We start from the raw sequence: 19743 nt of genomic DNA, 5'->3' as shown, positions 1-19743 counted from the left end.
AGACGTTTCTCCGTTAGAATAGATACGCTGGGTGATTCCCAAAGAAAGATACATTTATAAAACACACAGAAGGGTTAGTGGCTACCCTAGTCGAGATTTGCTGAAGTCTAGGCGCTCTGCCCATAAGAGAGTCCTCAAGGCAAGATTTCGAAAAGTAACAAAAATTTGAGGGAAATAAGTCTCCCGGGTAACATGGGTGGCTGCAGAGAGGAGGAGCCAAACCAAATATCGACAAAACCCAATAACTAGGGAAACTTGGATTCCCTAGGTCACATCATCTAAAGATAGTTGCAATGAACAAGTTTGAAATTTCAACCACCGTACGAATATGAGTGTGAGTCAATTTTCATACATTCGCCCTTCTTAGAGAAATAAAAACCATTATTATGAAAGCAGATAGCAAATCTTTTCACTCTCCTATGCCAGTATGACTTTATCTAAATAGAATGCTCCGAAAGCTTTTTTTTCGACTTTCAAAATAAGAGAAAAGATATCTTTTAGTTTAAATCACGATCACGGTATGTTCTTGTTCATTTACATATTCCTTTACTTAGTTCCTTTACCTAAAACTTATCTATGATTCAACATTGCATTCTAATAGTTAGCGAGCCTAATGAGGTGAGAAATGTGGGCAATCTTTTTTGGTCCTATTCTTTTCCGTTAGTTATTTTTTTTGCACACGTTATCACTCGGTAAGACTGTTATTTTAGGAGCGTACACACAGTTCTCTCTTATCATACAGTGTTTGCCTCCTGTCCTTCTTTTGTTTGTTTATCAATTTAAATTTGAATTGCCAAATTATTTCGATTTCTTACACAGCCTGTTAGAATACTGAGAGGCGAATTCTTGGTAGATTCCTGTTGAATTTCCTTCGATGTCTTTCTTTCGTCAATCCTGCAGGCCAACACTTTGGGGAAATTCAGGGCAATCCACATACAATAATTAAAAACGAGACTACTATCGATTAACACAAAACTTATTTACAACAGTTTATATCAAATTGTGCCATTTTTATTGAGCTTAAAATTAACTACAATTGACAATTGACAATACGTTTGAATACATGAATCTCAAATTTCTATGCCCCTCTTTTGTGTTTGATCTCTGCTCCACAGACAATTGGATATTATTGTCTTGAAATTCTATTTGTCACCAACACAACCTAATACTACCTCTTCCTCTGCCATCATTGATGATTTGTGGATGCTGTTCTGGTTACCAAAGCTCAAAATTGATTCGCTACAATCCTTTGTAAGTTGGCAACTCTGGTACACACCCTATAGACCAGGGGTTCTACTCCAATATTGGTGTGTAATTTCTATTAACATATTTACAATTAAATTAATATTCATATAATTTTCTATCTATTTCTTTTGTTGAGAGAATGATGTCAAGTTTACCCGCTTCACCCACGTTGCCAGACTTCCAGGTTTGTGTGAAATCTTCCAGACATTGGTAAAGCATCCAAGAATCCAGACCGTCCTTTGTCTAGTCTGGACTGTCCGCACTTTGCCAGATTTTAGCAGAGTTAAAATAAATCTGCAATCACATTTGACTTTATTTAGTTGGTTTGAAAAGGTACTTTGTGCTAGTTTTATTGAAACATTGAAACAATGGCATCACTACCGTTCATCATATTTCGGACACTTTGTTCTAATCAGTGCCGAAAATATTCATGTTCACGACATTCAAATACAGTGAATTTCAGCTCATCTTGTATTGATAATCTGCTGCTCAAGCGGGAGTCGATAAATATGAAACAACACTATCAATGAACACCAGTGGAATCAACATCAACGTCAGCTTGCCATGAAGTTCATTTTTCATTTGCTTTTTCATTTCGTAATGATATTCGAAACGTCGAAATTGAAGATCATTACGTATTAGTGAAAATCAAAGCATAAAATTCAACGTCAACCAGTTGAGAGTAAAATCGATTAATGGGGAAAGATGACCATTCATCACACAAAATTCTTGTTTTTAGCGACTTCGGCAATGGAATGTACGTTATAATTCTGACTATGTTCGATGAATCTACTCCCGATTGACCAGAAATGGCATAACGTCCAATTATATGGGCAATAGGTGAAAATAACAGCAGAGCGGAAAACGACCATAATCTTGTTTTGATTTCCGGCTTAATGATACTGACTCTAAATGTCCAGCCCGACGATATAGATATTGGATGGAAAGGCTTCAACAGCAGATGTCGAATATCGTATTCCGATGCCATTTTGGAAAAGAAAATGATGTCTTCTGATTGATTGTGAAAGGCACTGAAAAACCGAAAATTGAGTTAGTGAAGTGAAGTTAGACAAAGAAAGTATTAGAAACTAAAAAAAACAAAAACGGAAACAGAATACTCAACGCCGTTCAACGCTAAACGTCGCTCAATACCGCATAATGGTCAACGCTCAACGAAAACTAATGTTGCCTTTTCCGGATTCCTGATTCTTTTTTTTTCCTAGATATGGAAATCAAACACGTTTTCAATAAAAATTCACTGCAAGCGATGAAGATCAACATAACGTTCGTGATAATCACCTGAAAACATTGACAGTAATGAAAGTGCCTGAATGTAGGCTTCTAGAGATCCAGTCATGCTGTTTTTCGTTCAATATAATAGACAAAGTTCACGCGTCTCGACTCCTGTGTTATACTCATTAGGACAGATATGGTGTTGAGTTTCAACAGAAGAGAATTCATCCGACACTGGGAAAAAGCTAATTTTTCATTCGTGAATGAATTTTGATAATTTGTGGCACTGGTTCTAATATCTTGAAATGCTTAATGCACTGATGATATAATTATCAAATTAATATCACAATTGAGTAATCCCTTGGTTTCACTATCATTTCACATGAGAACTACATTTGAATGTTAACATAATCGGCAGAAATCTTACAACACTACTCATTATCGTTTGTGTTTAACGTTTCCTTAGCGTGAGCACGTAGAACTTACTCGTTCATAAATATTTAAATTTCTCCCGTGTTTCTTCAGTTCTCATCATCGTTAACAGTTTACTGTAATTGCTTGGTAAGTGTTTCGCAGTTGATTATAAAGTATAATCAAGTGTAATGTAATTTTCATCCAAAAAATTACAAAATTAAGTGTCCGAAATTATATTTAGTGACCGAAGTGGAATTCTTATTCGCTTCATTTGTAAAGCGTTTTATTCGATGATTTTTTTATGTTTTCAATCAAATAGGTACCAAAGTAGAAAGCTTAAAAACATATTGAACTAATTTATTAAAAATATCAACCAAATAATATCTGTGCATAAAGTCTAGATCTGTTTTCTGCATCATATGGCTTAAGCGTCCGAAATATGATTCAGAACGGTAGTAAAGTCATAAAGTGTCTTGGAGGATTGAAGGGTTTTTTAAAGCATGCTACGACTGAGAAGCACAAAAGCGACTTCTGTGATCATGAATGTTCTCGGAGATGGTCAACGCGAGGAGCCCATTAGTCATTTACGAAGCAATCTATTCATTTCGATTTCCGACGAATCGACGGATATGTCGAAGTAATAGTCCCTAGTCTTAAGGTAGCCGTACACAATTTATCCGGGAGTCAAATAACTGACACTTTTTAAAAGTTAAAGTTTGATTTAAAATTTGCACAAACAGTATTTTGTTTGCTACTCTTTAATTATCAACAGTGACAAACAATGTCAAACATCGTACATGGGAAAATTCGACTGAAATATTTAAGGTAACCTAATCATGTATCGACAGATTCAAAGCTTGACATATATGAACCGCTCCGAATCTACTTTGGATTTGTGAAACATAATTATCATATTGAGAACGTGGTACAGTAGAACCTCGATTATCCGCGAAATAGTCGGGCTAGATCAACGCGTATAACGGAAATCGCGGATAACGCAATAAAGAGCTAAAAATGAGGTACAAACACGAAAAACAATATTTTAGCATGAAAACTATGTTTTATCAATACAGAAATTATTGAATTATCCATTTGTTAGGTCGTGTACATCAGTGATCAGATAATATGAAAGCCATGACCAAAACAAAAGAACAAGACTCTATCACTCACTGACAAATTTCGGGAAGGTTCATAGAATTACTAGGGAACTCGCATTCGCGGATAATCCGTATCGCGGATCATCCACTCGCGGATAATCGAGGTTCTACTGTAGACTAATATTTATTCGACATGTTTGTCATACATAGAAAAACTGGTACAAATTCGGTACCCTATTTTATTTTTTTGGACTTAGCTCTTGGCCAATGCTCGGAATTTCTTCATACTACGTCAGCTTATGACGGGATCTATTGCGGACATTTCCCCGCAAACCAAACATACAAAATAGAAGTGAAGTACACTATTTTACATAAATTAACTCAACTTTGACGAAAAAGCATGCAATTTTACAAAACAAAGAGGAACAAAAAAACGATTTTTTTCAAGAAAAAGTGAACAAATTTCATCTTGATTTATTTCTAACTAAAAAAGTAAAACGAATCAAAAGCCTTTAAAAAAGTCGCAAGCGTAGTTGCTGCATGGGCATGCAATACTTAGCATAGTGTATCTTCAACACTATGTTTACATTGGGGTGCCAAATTACCCGCATACCGAATTTTCACTTTGGAATGAAATCTTGTGAAATTTGTGATTAAAATCCCGATACACTTACCCGAATTCGTTGAAGAATATCAATTTCTTGATCCAAATCAGCTTTAATATCTAAAATCGGCACACTATCCGATTTTTAATGATTTTTCAAAATACGCACATAAAATTTTTCGAGATTTCAAAAACAACAAAACTTGGCATTTCCGCAATTAGAAAATTTATCCTAAAAATTTACTGGACACCGAAGAAAGTGGTTTGGTGCATTAAGTTTGAGTATAATGCGTCGATATATGATCAGAAGAAATAACTGTTAACCATGTTTTATACATCAGTCGTAAAAATGTTGATTGATTGATCGTGTTGAGTTACAGAGACTTTTAACTTTTGCGGTTCTAGTCATGAGGAGGGTCCTAGAGGACAAATTCAATCCAAACTTCTTTTTCGCCTGCCTTGAGAAAGACACTTCATTTTCATTGCTCGTCAGCAAACCGTGTCCACTTCCACAAACATCAAACGACGTTCTCGTGAAAATGTTCAATAAAATTCGCAATTAAATATAAAAAAATGTCGATAAAAATCCAGACAAGTCTAGACTTTTTATTTCCCTGGCTTAACCCTTTATAAGGCCGCGGAATCTAGGCAAGGAATCGACTCAAACTTCAGAGAACATAATCCTTACATGAGGACGAACATATTATCTTTGATGGAAAATAAACTATTGAAACAGTTGAAAAAATTGGTGGCAAATAGTTGCCACTGTCGTTTAAACTCAAATACACTGCTTGACGCTGCCTTGTAAGCTCAGTTTATTGTGCCTTTGTTTATGCAAAAAATAAAACAATGTCTCTAGTTCAGCGAAAAAAAAAGTTTTATACAGGGTTTTCCATTTCGGGCTTCCGAAAGTATACAGCCCTGCGCTGACAACCGTTTGACATAGCTGTCAACCAAAGCGTCATATCGTTAGTTGAATGTCTGCCATTTTACAATATGGATCGATTTAGCATCGCACAACGTGTTAATTTTGTTAAATTATACTATAAAAATGATGAAAAACCGGCAAATGTTTTTCGAGCATTACGGACGGATTTTGGTCGTCATGGACGGCCTACAGAGCACACAATCGCTAATGTAGTGCGTAAATTCGAACAAACTGGATCCGTAGCGGATATTGTGAAACCTGTGCATCATCGTAATGTGCGTTCGGCCGAAAATATTGCTGCTGTTGCTGCCAGTGTGGAGGATGACCCGAATGTTTCGATTCCACGGCGTGCTCAGCAATTGGGCTTGTCAAACACATCGTTGTGGCGAATTTTGCATTTGGACTCGCACCTACATCCATATAAAGTCCAACTGGTACAAAAATTAGAGCGTGGTGACCATGGAATGCGTCGGGCATACGTCGATTGGGTGAACGAACAACAGCACAGCAGCAAAATGCTGAATTTTCGCATCAAATTTTCTTCAGCGATGAGGCACATTTCGAGCTCGGTGGCTATGTGAACACCCAAAATTTCCGTATATGGGGCTCAGAAAATCCACACGTGATTGTTGAGAGGCCATTGCATCCGCCAAAAGTCTCTGTTTGGTGCGCATTATGGTCTGGTGGAGTCATCGGGCCGTATTTCTTTGAAAATGAGGACGGCGAGACGGTAACTGTGAATGATGAGCGCTATGGCCGCATGTTAACCGATTTTTTTTTGCCACAAATTGAAGATATGGATACGGATGACATGTGGTTTCAGCAGGACGGCGCCACGTGCCACACAACACGACCGAACATGGCCATATTGCGAACGAAATTTGAGGGACGCATAATTTCGCGTTTTGGTGATGCCAATTGGCCGTCCAGATCATGCGATTTGAACCCGCTAGATTTTTTTTTGTGGGGTTATGCGAAAGACCGTGTCTATGCCAACTCTCCGCAAACTCTTGAACATTTGAAAGACAACATTCGTGAAGTTATGGCTATAGGGATCTGAGGTATCACTCAATTCTGGAAAAGGGGTCTATTGCCCAAAATAGTTTATGAACCCCTGCTATAGACCAATAAATAATAAAAAGAGAGTAATTTCTTCATCGATCGTGTCGGGGATGAAAAGTGGATATAATTCAAGAATCTCAAGTGCCAAAGATCATTTTTGTCTCCGACAAAGCGCCACATCGACTATGAGGCTCCACGTGCTCCAGACGCTGATCCCCGGCGCCTCAAAGACGTTTTCTGGGATTAGCGCTTCTGGTACGATCTTTTGAAAACCAACAAAACTGTTAACCCTTAGCGTTGTTGGAAACAATTGAACGAATTGAACCGTACTCTGCTAAAAAGAGGGCCGAATTTTTTATACGACAATGCCCGTCACACTGAGCAAGCACAAGCAGTTTATTCACCAGACTTGGCTCCTTCCGATTACCATTTGTATTCATTAATGGGACACGCACTTGCTGGGTATAGTACTTCGATTCTTACGTTCTTACGAAAACGGATTGAAGACTGGTTTGACTAAAAAACCAAAGGTTTTTTTTTGTTGAGGTGCAACTGACTGCTTCAAGACTGAAGATCAGTGAGAGTTGTAGGTGTTGTAGACGTTCCGTAAAGTCTGCAGGAAATTGGATTTGCGCTCAACAACGTCTTGATGTCGGACTAGCGAATCAAAGTGAATTACCACACTCAATAATATTTCGAAATCTGCTACGTACCATGTTTCTAGTGAAATCGGTTAAACATAGCGGTGTTCTTCTAAATTTCGTTGTTGTTGATCAAGTCATGACCAATGAGATCTTGATTTTATTTACATTTTATGGAGTATGGATCAATTCTTCGTTGGCTCTATCGCCCTATCGCGTGTATAGTAGTAATCTTTTCTTTAGAGTTTTCTTCTGAGGGGGTCAATGCAATAACCTTGGGATACCCTCATCGTTATTTGCAGCGTTCTAGTCTGTAACACTTTTGACGTAGGACTACGTCTAACCGGAAGATATAGGGGGTGAAATGGAAATCTAGGCACTGAACAATTAGGAAAAAATGCAAGATTTGGAACGCTTATAACTCGAGCATTTCTCAATACATCGCAAAGGTTTTTGCATCAATTGATAGGAAATATATCTACGCATCTATCATAATGAATAACATTTCATTTTTCTTGAGATAAATAATTGAATAATTGTGAAATATCAAGCATTGTCCAAATGCACTATGTGCCCATTTTTGATTGGTCCATTTTGTGCTCCTCAAATCGTACCGACCAAAACGGGCAACCAGAGCAGCAGCGAAATAGAATGAAGCACGATTGGAAAGGAAAAAGAAAAAAATGAACGAAACATTGGTCGCAGTCTCACACATGCGTAATTCTCGAGCCAGCCAGTCAGCTTAAAAATCCCCGCTCCGCTGCTGTAACGATCATTCTTTGTGTGGACACCGACTGGACAACATCGTTGCTGGACGGGCTGGACGGCGAGGGATCGAGTGCCTTTCTCAAGGCAAGAGGGCGGAGGTGGTAGCGCTGGAGTAGAATAGAGTAGAGTTTTCAAAGGGCCTTTCTCAAGGCTAGAGACAAATGAACTGCAAAAGTTTAAAGTCTCTATAATACAATACCTTCCTTCCTTCCTGTAACGATCATTCTCATTCAAACCGTACACCACATCGGTTCGCATCACAACACAACACACATTCTTTGTGTGGACACCGACTGGACAACATCGTTGCTGGACGAGCTGGACGGCAAGGGATCGAGTGCCTTTCTCAAGGCAAGAGGGCGGAGGTGGTAGCGCTGGAGTAGAGTAATAGAGTAGAGTAGAGTTTTCAAAGGGCCTTTCTCAAGGCTCGAGACGAATGAACTGCAAAAGTTTAAAGTCTCTAAAATACAAGACCTTCCTTCCTTCCTTCACAACACAGCAACAAACCAACCCAAGCAGCCATGTCTGGACATGGTAAAGGAGGAAAAGTGAAGGGAAAGGCAAAATCCCGCTCGAACTGTGTTGATCTGGAGTTCCCCGCAAGGGTAGCTAGGCCGAGCGCGTTAGTACCAGTGCACCAGTCCACCTAGCCGGCGTTATATAGTTTCGGCCGCCGAAGTGATCGAGTTGGCTGGTAAAGCAGCTCGCGACGATAAGAAAAACCGCATTCAGAACAGAACACATCAATACAACAACAGGCAGTTGCAGCGAGTGGCGAATGGCAAACGCAATCGCAAAACGGCATCAGGTAGCAGAAGAAAAAAGTTTGTTCTTTATACAAACTGCTTTCGTGGCAAATCCAGAACAAGTCGGCATCGAGGGCGTTCGGAATGGTTTTTTTCAAAACCACGAGTACTAAGTTTTCTAAAATGGAACCATTCCATAAAACAAGGCGCTTTTCAGGGCCATTAAACCTTCCAAAAAAGAGTTTAGGAAATACAGTTCAATGCTTTCTAAAACAATATCCAAAATAATAATAAAACACAAATTGATTTTTTCATAATTTGTTTGCCAGGATATGATGAGTATGTGAATTTGGCAGTTGTTCTGAGCTTATTGATTTTCACCAATTCTTAAATTGCTTCTAGATTGAAAGTACAGTAATTTACACTTACCTCGACATTTAGCTAATTGGACGGACCTGTAATGCGACATATTTAGTTGGACATTTTTGTAAACATAGAGCTCGGGGTCCAAATTATGACTCCTCATTGAAAGCCGACACTGTACCACTGTCATCGCAAATGTTCAATTACAGGTTAAAATTACCTCCAATCCGATACTGAGTGGTGGTAATGCGACGTGCCATTGAATGTAATTTACTGTAAAATATGTCACAAGCTGGATGGGAAGAAATTTTCCAACTGTGAAAGCTGTAGCGAGTGGCAAATGCAATCGCTAAACAGAAAGGTTTAGCCGAACAAGATGGGGATATCGAGTGATAACAAAACAATAAACTCTTTAGATTGAAGATAATTTTGTGATCCTGAAAAGGACCGTTTTTAGCCTGCATGTGAATCCAACGAGCGAACAAATCGTAATGAATGTATTTTTTTGCCATCGCTGCCTTTTAACGCTCATTCGTTCGTCTCGTTGGACTCGCCCCTCTGGCTGAGTCTGCCGATTTGTCTCTATCCTGTGAGTGTGTACCGCTAGAGTATAAAACACGCGGACCCCAAAAAAATATCTTATTTTCTTTCAAACCATAACCCGGGTGGTTGTACGGCATCGGCATCGTGGACGTAACAAAGGAGGACAAGTTAAGGGAAAGGCAAAGTCTCACTCGAACCGTGCAGGTCTCCAGTTCCCTGTTGGTCGAATTCACTGATTGCTCCGCAAGGGTAACTAGGCCGAACGGATTGGTGCCGGAGCACCAGTATACCTAACAGCGATTATAGAGTTTCGGCCGTCGGAGTGCTCGAGTTGGCTTGCAAAGCTGCTCACGACAATCAGAAAACCCGCATCAAGAACAGAGCAGCTTCGGTTCGGCGCTCATCAAGGCAACAATTAGTTTCAGTGAGTGGCAAAGTGTTTCTTCGGCACGTCGCATTAAATGTAATTTACTGAACAACATGTCACAAGCTGGATGGGCAGAAATTTTCCAACTGTGAAAGCTGTGGCGAGTGGCAAACGCAATAGCCAAACAGGAAGGTTTAATCGAACAAGATGGGAATATCGAGTGATAACAAAAACACAACACCAAAGGTTCTTTTCAGAACCATCAACATATTCATAAAGAGTAAACAGTAAACTAATCCATTTTTCAGGTAGATAGGTAGGTATTCACGTAGGAGAAGAAAATAAAACAATATATTTAAAATATATATTTAACAAAAGCTGTCCCCTTTGTAAGAGACGAATGAACTCTCAGAGTTTAAAGTCTCTCTAATTCAATACCTTCCTTCCTTCCCCTTTGTATAGTCCTACGTCACTCCGGTTATGTCCCCGACATTACCCACCCGTCTTTTTGTCTATTATTGAAGAGTTGAAATGCTCTCCACTACACTGTAGTATACTGTAGAAATCTCACGTATGTAGAATCAACTTTGTAGATTCCTGAGCAATATACGATGCCTCGATCGGAAATGAGAGCGATACAACTGAGACGCGGTCGGTATGTTATTAGGCTATACTTCGGTGAGCTGGTTACATTACAGTTTTCAGGAAGAGAAAAAAATGGGCCAAGCTCGGGAAGATTGGAGGGAAGTAGATCACGTAGTGTCATAACTGAATTTGATAGTTTGTTGTCGGAACACGATTTCAACCACTTTTTTCTCTTAATTTTCGGTTTTCAGATAAAATCTCTGCATGGATATGGAAGGCAAAAATAATGTGCAAGTTCTTAAAGTTGCTAAGCGAGTGAATAGTTCATTGCTACCACCACAAACCTCACCCCTAACACAGGGCAAACCAGTTCCCCAGCAAAACATGGGCTCGGCTACAGGTAAAGTATAGTGATTTGTTTATTGAATTCATAAAATACCACAACTTACTTTATTCGAATAAATTGTCTTATTCTATCATTTTTAAATGAGATCACTTTGAAAACAACTTTAATTTGACCCTATACGTGTCACGTAGCTTTTCGTTCGCTCCAAATTGATCGCATATCGCGATTCGTACTAAAAATGATGACCATATTTAAGGTAAGTCATTATTGCTAACAGCTAGTTATTATATGGAGAATGACGAGTGAAGATAATTCAATTAAAATAGACTCGTCTATATGTACAAACAAAGCGCTTTTGTAAAGATTCTCTTATTAGGCTTAGTATAGTGCTATTGTTTCAGATCATTTCAAGCCCGTAAATGGAGTCGCTAAGATCGCCAGCGTTTCAAATTGATGCCTCAAAGCCGAAGCTATACCGATTATTCGAATCACGTTCCAGCAGTTCGGTTCATAAACACATTGAACTTTCGTGTCATATTCTTCTCTTCTATTTTATTATGAGAGTTAGCAATCCTTCAACTGCAATCGAATAAGCTTGTTTTATTCAGATTCAGAATTTCATATACAGTAAAGTCATGATTATCATCCAACAGTAATCGATTTTACTGGGTATATCTACCGTTAAAAAAAGTAATAGAACTTAAAAAGTGAGATGAATACCCTAGATCTAATGATATGGGCGATCCATATGTCGATAAGCAAAACCAGATAAAACTTCGTCGTGGAGATGATCAGTTCCGGCGATTTTTTGCCATTTGAGACAACTATGTCCCCTACTAAAGCGCAACTGCATGCCAAAGTAAACATCGAAAGCTCGTTTGAGCTTTTCATTGATAAACACAATGATGGGTTTGAAATCCTCATCCCCAGATTCACGCTCTCTCGGGTGTCCTTGCGAGAAAGATAGAGAGAAAGAGTGCGGGAGATCCCTCAACGCTACACAAAGAATTCGCGCTTTGAACAGCTGTGTGGAACACAGAAAGAGACCCAAACAGGCAAAAGCTCTCTGCTCGGGAAAATGTTTGCTTGTCCTGAAGTTGCAACGAAATCATCACCACACGGGATGAACGAAGCGAAATCCGACCGCCGCTCAGTACTGTCTCACATCGGCCCGCGTTCGGTCTAGCTTATCATCCGCGAGAGTTTCCGCAGCGCGATAAGCTCGTAGGTGTTGTTCCGGCATGGCTTTCGGTGTGCGTCCGCTCCGCATCGATTTGACAGTTCCGGAGCGCTCCCCAACAGTGGGCAGTGTTTGTTTACTAGCTTTTAGTTAATTAAAACTCTACCAATCGTTCCATGGTTTGTGGATACTTGACGAAAGGTAGTAAAGATTAAGCTATTGCTTGCTTCAATCCTATTATGGCAATCGGTATCCCGTTTTATTAATTGAGCTTACAGCGAATCATAGCTAAATAGTGAAGTGTATTCTCGGAAGCTGCCGAGTAGTGATCCTGACCTGTGCTTTCATGTGTGGCTGGTGCTGTTTTTGTGATGTGGGAAGATGAAAGAGTAAAGCCAACTTTACGGTGCCGTCGTTTAATTGTAGGGTAGTCGAAAGTGAAACAAATGTTTGAGTGTGGAAGAGAAAAGTTTAAAAATGGTACAATCTTTCGGTGGTTGTTTTCTTTCGTGGTAAAAAATAAACAAACGGTGGAAGCTTGGTGTCGGTTTTTCCTGAGTTTTTTTTTCTCTGGTGAAGGGAGATGTTCGGTTTGTTTTGAGTCTTTCCCACGGTGGTAATATGCTTTTTGTCCATGCGGTCGGGCACTCGTTGGAGAGTTGTGCCAAATTTGAAACAAAGGGGAAAGTAATCATCCTTTTTGTTGTGGAAATCCACATGAGCTGTGGCCTTAAATAATTCAAGTAAAGATTCGTTTGCACTAGGGAAAAAACTCAAAAATATAATTTTGTTAAATATTAGCGGGAGCATGGATCTGTTGATCTAAGGTCGATATAATCGAGTCATTTTGATTATCGTACAACAGCTATTCCATGCTAAACCGATATAGCGCTTCTCAGATTTTCGTGAAAATTGGTAGTTTTGTTCCTTATCGCAAAACATTAGATTTGTTATTTTTCTCATTAGGGTGACCATTTCCATTTTAAGGTTGTCCGAAAAATCAACTTTTTTCCAAAAATGACTTTTTTCAAAAATTCATAACTTTTGAACTACTACATCGAGTCAGATGATCGACATATCAAATTAAAGCCAATCACCTGGTCTTTTATGAAAAAATACTAGAACTGCAGAAAAATTTAATTCTGCTCTCGTTATTATTGATTGTATTCGTTTTTTATTGTTTTCATAGTCTCGGGACCAAAGGCGCTATATTTTTTTATATTTTTTCTGGAAAGCTAGGATTTTTTACATAACATATGTCGAAACCGGAGAGGAGTTTTTTTTTCGTTTTTGAGTTATGATTTTTCAAAGCTAACCGATGGTCCGAAAAATTTCCTTTTTTTCATTTATCCCCCATTTTTTCCACTACAAAAAATCATAACTTTTGATCTACTGGACCGATTTAGATGATCCACATATCAAATTAAAGCCAATGAACTGATCTTGGTTTAAAAAATATTACTCTCTTAATAAAGAAGATTCTGTTTTCGTAATTATTAACTATATATGTTTTTTATAGCTTACATCGTTTCGGGACCGCGGCGCCATATTTTTTTTATATTTTTTCCTGAATGCTTTTTTTCACATAATATATCCAAATACCAGAAAGGTGCTATTTTTCCTTTTTAAGTTATGATTTTTCAAAGTTAACATGTTTTCGGTTTTCGTTCAATATTTCTATGCAACTAGACCGGAATTATGTGACTATAATCCAATTAATTGGCAAGTTTGTTATTTTTTTAAAAACGGCTAGCTAGTAGGCTTCAATTTGATATGTCTATCATCTGAATCGGTCCAGTAGTTCAAAAGTAATAAATTAGTAATAAATAATTCAAAATTTCTGCAACTGTACTATTTTTCCAAAAAAGACCAGCTAATTGGCTTTAATTTAATATGTCGAACATCTGAATTGGTCTAGTGGTTCAAAAGTTATGAATGTTTGGAAAAAAGTCATTTTTGGCAAAAATGTGAAAAAATTGATTTTTCGAACCACCATAAAATGGAAATGGTCATCCTAACAAAAAAATAAAACAATACTGGTTTAATAATTTGGGATAAAGAACAATACTATCACTTTTGACGAAAATCTGAGAAACAATATATCGGTTCGGCATGGAATGGCTGACAAAAGAATTGTCATTTGCATTTTTGGGAAATTATTTCTTTCAAATTCAATTCTTGCAATTTCAATTCAAATATGGTTAACCCTTTCCCGTACAACATCGAGTCTCACTCGTGGTGCACTTGCATAACATAGGGTGCTGGAACGCTCAGCAGAGTAATGAAATCACTTGATGTGTGACGTATTAAATAGTACGGGAAGGGGTTAACATGGTCTTTTCTGAAGTTCAACTGTCGATGACGCTTCCGATCACCAATGACGCCCAATGACGCACGTTGGCACGTGAATATACAAAATATTGGTATCTCGGATGATGCAAACTTCCAAAGAATGCAACGTCTCGTTGCCTTGCAAATCCAAAGGTTCGTCTATTTATCCGTTCGTTCCACGGAAAACTTGAGCGGATTGAAAATCTTCAATTATTCTACAGTGCATTGTTGGTCTCGCATCAACTTCAGTTTGAGCGAATTTTCTACTTTCTCAATTACTGTCCGAGTACTATTTTTTCGCTACCACGATTCTATGTGCGTTGACAGGGGTTAACATTAGTAAATTGGTACAGCAACTTTATGGTCTATTTATCACTTTTATTCTCCGTCACGATTCTTCTCTTCTTTTTTTGGTTTACCTTTTGCGCGGAACCCGATTTCCTTATTTTTGCGCCATATCCAAGCTCTTGAGATGGGAATCACTCTCAAGGCGAACTTCAGCGAGCTTTTCTTGAGTTTTTTTTAATGATTGGTGCCTGTTCCCACCGTTTTTGTGAGCCATCCCTAGTGAATTCCTCAAAATCATTACACCAAAGACCAATTTTACTTACTCAGAATTATTTCCAAACTAAAAAAAAACTAGAAGTGGGTTATATCTTTGATATAACCGCAAAGTGGACGTAGGACTAACGTTGACTTAGCAATAGATAAATAACAAGCATATAAATCTTAGACATTTCATCTTTCGAATAAAGTGATTATCATATCACCTCATTTAGCCGGAAAAAAAATATTAACGCTCAAAGGTGGAATCGATTCCTCCTCGGAAATACCCCGCGCAAATAGTACCCACTCCCCAAGCCCCGACAATTGGAATCATCGTTGATCCGGGGCAGGATTATTAACACTTGAGAAGGAATGGAATCCTCCTCGGTATTACACAGTAAAAATGAGACCCCCTTCCCAACAATTCCAATTTCGCAATAACGACGATCGATTGCTGCATGCGTAAACAAATATTGATATAAATAAATTTGATAAAATAAATAAATTAATATAAATATTGATATTGATATTACTGACTTGATCAATTTCTCTTCATCAACATTTTATTTAGTTAATAACTCAACTGCAAAAACGTTCCAATTTAAGTTTGCTATAGAATCCGATAGATGAGGTTCTAACCTATCTTCCACATTGTCAAATACAGCGGGGAATGTATTTGCAGCTAAGGTATGACCAAAAGAGAGAGTCGATGTAGAGAAATCGATCAAATCACTTATACCCCTTTCATTCTAAGCCCCTCAATTATCATCGATATCTCGGTTTTCGCTAAATGCTTCGTTAAGTTCGACTGCAGAGGAGAAATGGAATTGAAAAACGACAAACGGGAGAAAGAGATGTTCGAGGTTGAAAGGAGATTGGGAGAAAACTTTTGCATTTTATCTTTCGAATAATGTAATTATCATACCACTTCGTTTTGCCAGAAAGAGATTAGTAATGCTCAAAGGAGGAATCGAGTCCTCCGAGGAAATACCCAGCGCAAATTAGAATCGACTATCAATTGCGGCATTCGTACACAAATAATTTTATAACGCAGCTTTCATCAAAGTGATTTCTTCGATATGGTGAAATATCCACTTTCATATATTTCGTATTTGTCATTATCAAATCCATAGTCAATGGCGCCCACCGGTATCGGATTATAATCGACACCACGATTTTCGCTAAATGCTTCTTTCCGTTCGGCCTGCAAAAACTTTTCTGAACTGTGATCCACAAAATTTGGTGTCCCTGAAAAGGGCCGTTGATTATATGCTAAGGTAATAGCACGCTCCGCTCGGGTACGACGGGCCAGCTGGATCTCCTCGGGCATGATGTGACGCGTTTTGCGTAGATAGCACACAAATTGGTATCTTCGAATAGGTCGACTAAATATGCTTCGCTCGCCTCCTGTAGTGCCATAACGGCGGAAATTTGGAAGCCCAAGTTGGGTTTGAAGTCCTGGGCAATTCCACGGACCAAACACTGCAAAGGTAGCTTGCGGATCAGCAGTTCGGTGGACTTCTGATAGCGACGAATTTCACGCAAAGCGACGATTCCCGGTTGGTAGCGATGTGGCTTCCTCACTGGTGCGCTTTTCCTAACTGCTTTCGTGGTGCCTTACCCCCGGCAGATTTACGAGCTGTCTGCTTGGTTCTAGTGAAAAGAGTCCTCGCGGTACGAGAGTAGAGGTAGAAATGAACGGAAGCAAAGTAAGCGTCATGATTTATACCCATCCGTTCGGTTCAACTGCAGAAGAGAAATGGAATTGAAAAGAAAACCATAATGCATAGGCATCTGAGTGCGACCATCCTCATCTCACATCGCCGCATCAACTGAATGGATTTACGGAGCGTATGTGAGTTTATATACGGTTTCAATAATCTGTTTCCTAAGCAATTTCAAAGCTACTGAAACAAGTTTTCGGGTCAACAATTAACAATCATATAACTCGTGAACATTTTTTCTTTCGAATGAAATAATTATCATATCACTCCGTTCAGCCGGAAAAGATATATTAACGTGCTAAACCTTGCAATCTAGCGTCACTCTCTCGTTTTATGGAATGTTTCATTCAATACAACCACGTAGTTCATCCGCCTCTGGCATCGGGAAAGGCCTATTAGATAATCAATAAATTGAGATTCCTGGGATGGAACCCACGGCCGTTCGCTTGATAAGCTGACGCGCAACTGTTGTGAGCAGGACGACCCACGTCCCCCTCAGATTGTTGATTGATTGATTGATCAATTTGTTCTATTATAGAGACTTTAAACTACAAAGTTCATTCGTGTCTAGCCTTTAGAAAGGCCAATCACTCAATGGAGGAGTCTGGGATTGAACCGACGATCCTTTGCTTGGTAAACGGAGGCGCGCCCATTAGACTGAAGAGTGAGAGTGTGTGTTTGATAATAGAGACTTTGAATTTTTTCAGTTCATTCAAAACTGGCCTATTCCGAAAATTAATTCTAAACTCACGACCTTGAAAAGCCATTTTGGACACCCTCGCTGCCACCGTCGTCTGGCTGCTAGCTGGACAGCTGCCGAAATTGTGACAGCAGTGAAGCAGACGACTCAGATGCCGCTCCAGACGATAGAGTAATGCGGGGCAACGGTGCGCACCTAAATGTTGTCGTCCAATAACTCTTGAAATAAAAGCAAATAAAATTCCGTTTGCTTACCAAATTGAAACTATATGTATTACCTTCGAAACGTAATACAAGCATTTCTCGAGTTGTGTTTGTAATTGGACAAATACCTATTTTGAGGGAGTATTCTAGTCTAGAAATTTGAAAAAAATCAAAAAAAAATTCATATTTCTGTAGTTTAGGCATTCAAGAATATACCCTAGAAAGGACTTATCGAAAATACTATTAATTACCGAGTTAGAACCATTTTAGTGTTACCTGTTACGGACATAACAAGGAACTTTAAACGCGTTTTTCTCGAAACTAGTTTTTTTTTTCAAATTGGCGTACAAGATATCTCAAGTTGTACTGAACCGATTAATGTCGAAATTATATGGATACAATCTGCAGGCATCTCTCTATCGCATAAACCTCTAAAAAATAATATTTTTTTAAATTTTACTATTTTGAAAAAATCGGGAAACGTAAGAAAAAACGTTTTAAACCACATTTTGTTTCTCAAACGGCCACCATTTTTCCAAAAAAACATGTTGTTGACTTGTCCGAGGTTCATGCGATAGCGACATTTTTACTGATTCATTTTTGTTTCAGATAACCAGAAGTACTGGAATCGTGTACGCCATGGCACCTTGTACCCTCTCACATCAGCTCTTTACTATTCTAGTTATGAATATTTTTTCTCCGTAAAATTTTTGTTTTATTGTTACAAGATAGATGAACCAATAATGATATGATGGATTGCAAAAATATTCTTTGTTTTATTTTTACGGAGCTTCAAAAAACGTCCGAAATTCGTGTCTCTACACTAGAATACCCCCTTAATACAAAAAAAAAAAAAACAAATGCGCATACTCGCCCCATAGTGGGGGCAAAGGTGCGCACTTATTGAATTGAACTTCTGAGATAACTCATACCAAAAATAAATGCTTTATCATCAGAAGCGGGAGAAGCATCATTACTAAAGAGTGTAGGCACCGTCCAGTAGGCAAGAGAATGTCCGAAAATGTCCAACATTTGAAACATTTATATATATATATATATAAATGGATTTCTGTCTGTCTGTCTGATTCTTATGGACTCGGAAACTACTACTGAACCGATCAACATGAAAATTGGTATGTAGGGGTTTTTGGGGCCGGGAAATGTTTTCGTGATAATTTGAGAGCACCTCTCCACCAACCCCCCCCCCTCCCTAAGGGGGGCTGCCATATAAATTAAACACAAATTTCTACATTACTCGGGAATTAATCAAGCAAATGAAACGAAATTTGGCATATGGAGGTTTTAGGGTGCAATAAATGTTTTTACGGTGATTAGACACTCCTCCCTTCTCTCTTACAGAGGGCTGCCATACAAATGAAACACAAATTTCTGCATTTCTTGAGAATTAATCAAGCAAACGAAACCAAATTTGGCATGTGAAGGTTTAAAGATGCGATAAATCTTTTTACGATGGAACAAAAATTTCTAAATTTCTCGAAAATTAATCAAGCAAATGAAACCAAATTAGGCATAAAGAGGTTGTAGGATGCAATAAATATTTCTATGGTGGTAAGACACTCCACCCCCCTCTCTAAAGGGGGGCGGCCATACAAATGAAACACAAATTTCTACATTACTCGAGAATCAATCGAGCAAATGCAACCAAATTAGGCCTCTGGAGGTTTTAGGGTGCAATAACTGTTTCTATGGTGGTTCGACACTTCTCCCCCCTCTCTTAGGGTGGACTGTCATACATATGAAAAACTAATTCCTCTCTCGTCATCGGTCAATAAACGTATTTATGGATATTACATCCGAATAATCGTTCCGAGTGTTTTCTTTTTCGTTAACCGGAAAACCGGAAATTGTGATCACCGCGTTGACGAACACAAGTGGTTGAAAAATCTTGAACGAGAATTGTGTCTGAAAATAATCTGATATTATAAGGATGAGTTTTGTCAGAAATACTAGGAATTTTATAGTAAAAAGTAAATTCAACGGGGTCGATTAGAAGATCAATCAATGAACGGTTCTGCGATTGGACTTGAACTTGCTCATAGTAAGAAAACGTGCATGTTTGAAGGTATTTATAACATATTTCTTCACATGAATGTATC

The 19743-nt window shown here is 38.5% G+C and overlaps 1 protein-coding gene across 12 annotated transcripts in view; it reads left to right on the top strand.

Moving 5' to 3' along the window:
- LOC129771740 (cytochrome b5 reductase 4) overlaps positions 1-19743 on the top strand; it is a 189883-nt gene that overhangs the window by 43695 nt on the left and 126445 nt on the right. For 3 of the 12 annotated variants that reach the window (XM_055775738.1, XM_055775734.1, XM_055775733.1), the window contains exon 1: positions 12110-12323. In XM_055775738.1, coding sequence (XP_055631713.1) covers positions 12299-12323 — 25 coding nt within the window. In that variant the 5' untranslated portion in view covers positions 12110-12298. The other 9 variants (XM_055775736.1, XM_055775737.1, XM_055775732.1 and 6 more) reach the window with 6 other exon arrangements.

Source organism: Toxorhynchites rutilus, chromosome 2, assembly GCF_029784135.1.
Source record: "Toxorhynchites rutilus septentrionalis strain SRP chromosome 2, ASM2978413v1, whole genome shotgun sequence".
Lineage (NCBI taxonomy): Eukaryota > Metazoa > Arthropoda > Insecta > Diptera > Culicidae > Toxorhynchites > Toxorhynchites rutilus.
The sequence above is the reverse complement of the archived record's forward strand: the minus strand, read 5'-3'. Positions and strand labels throughout refer to the sequence as shown.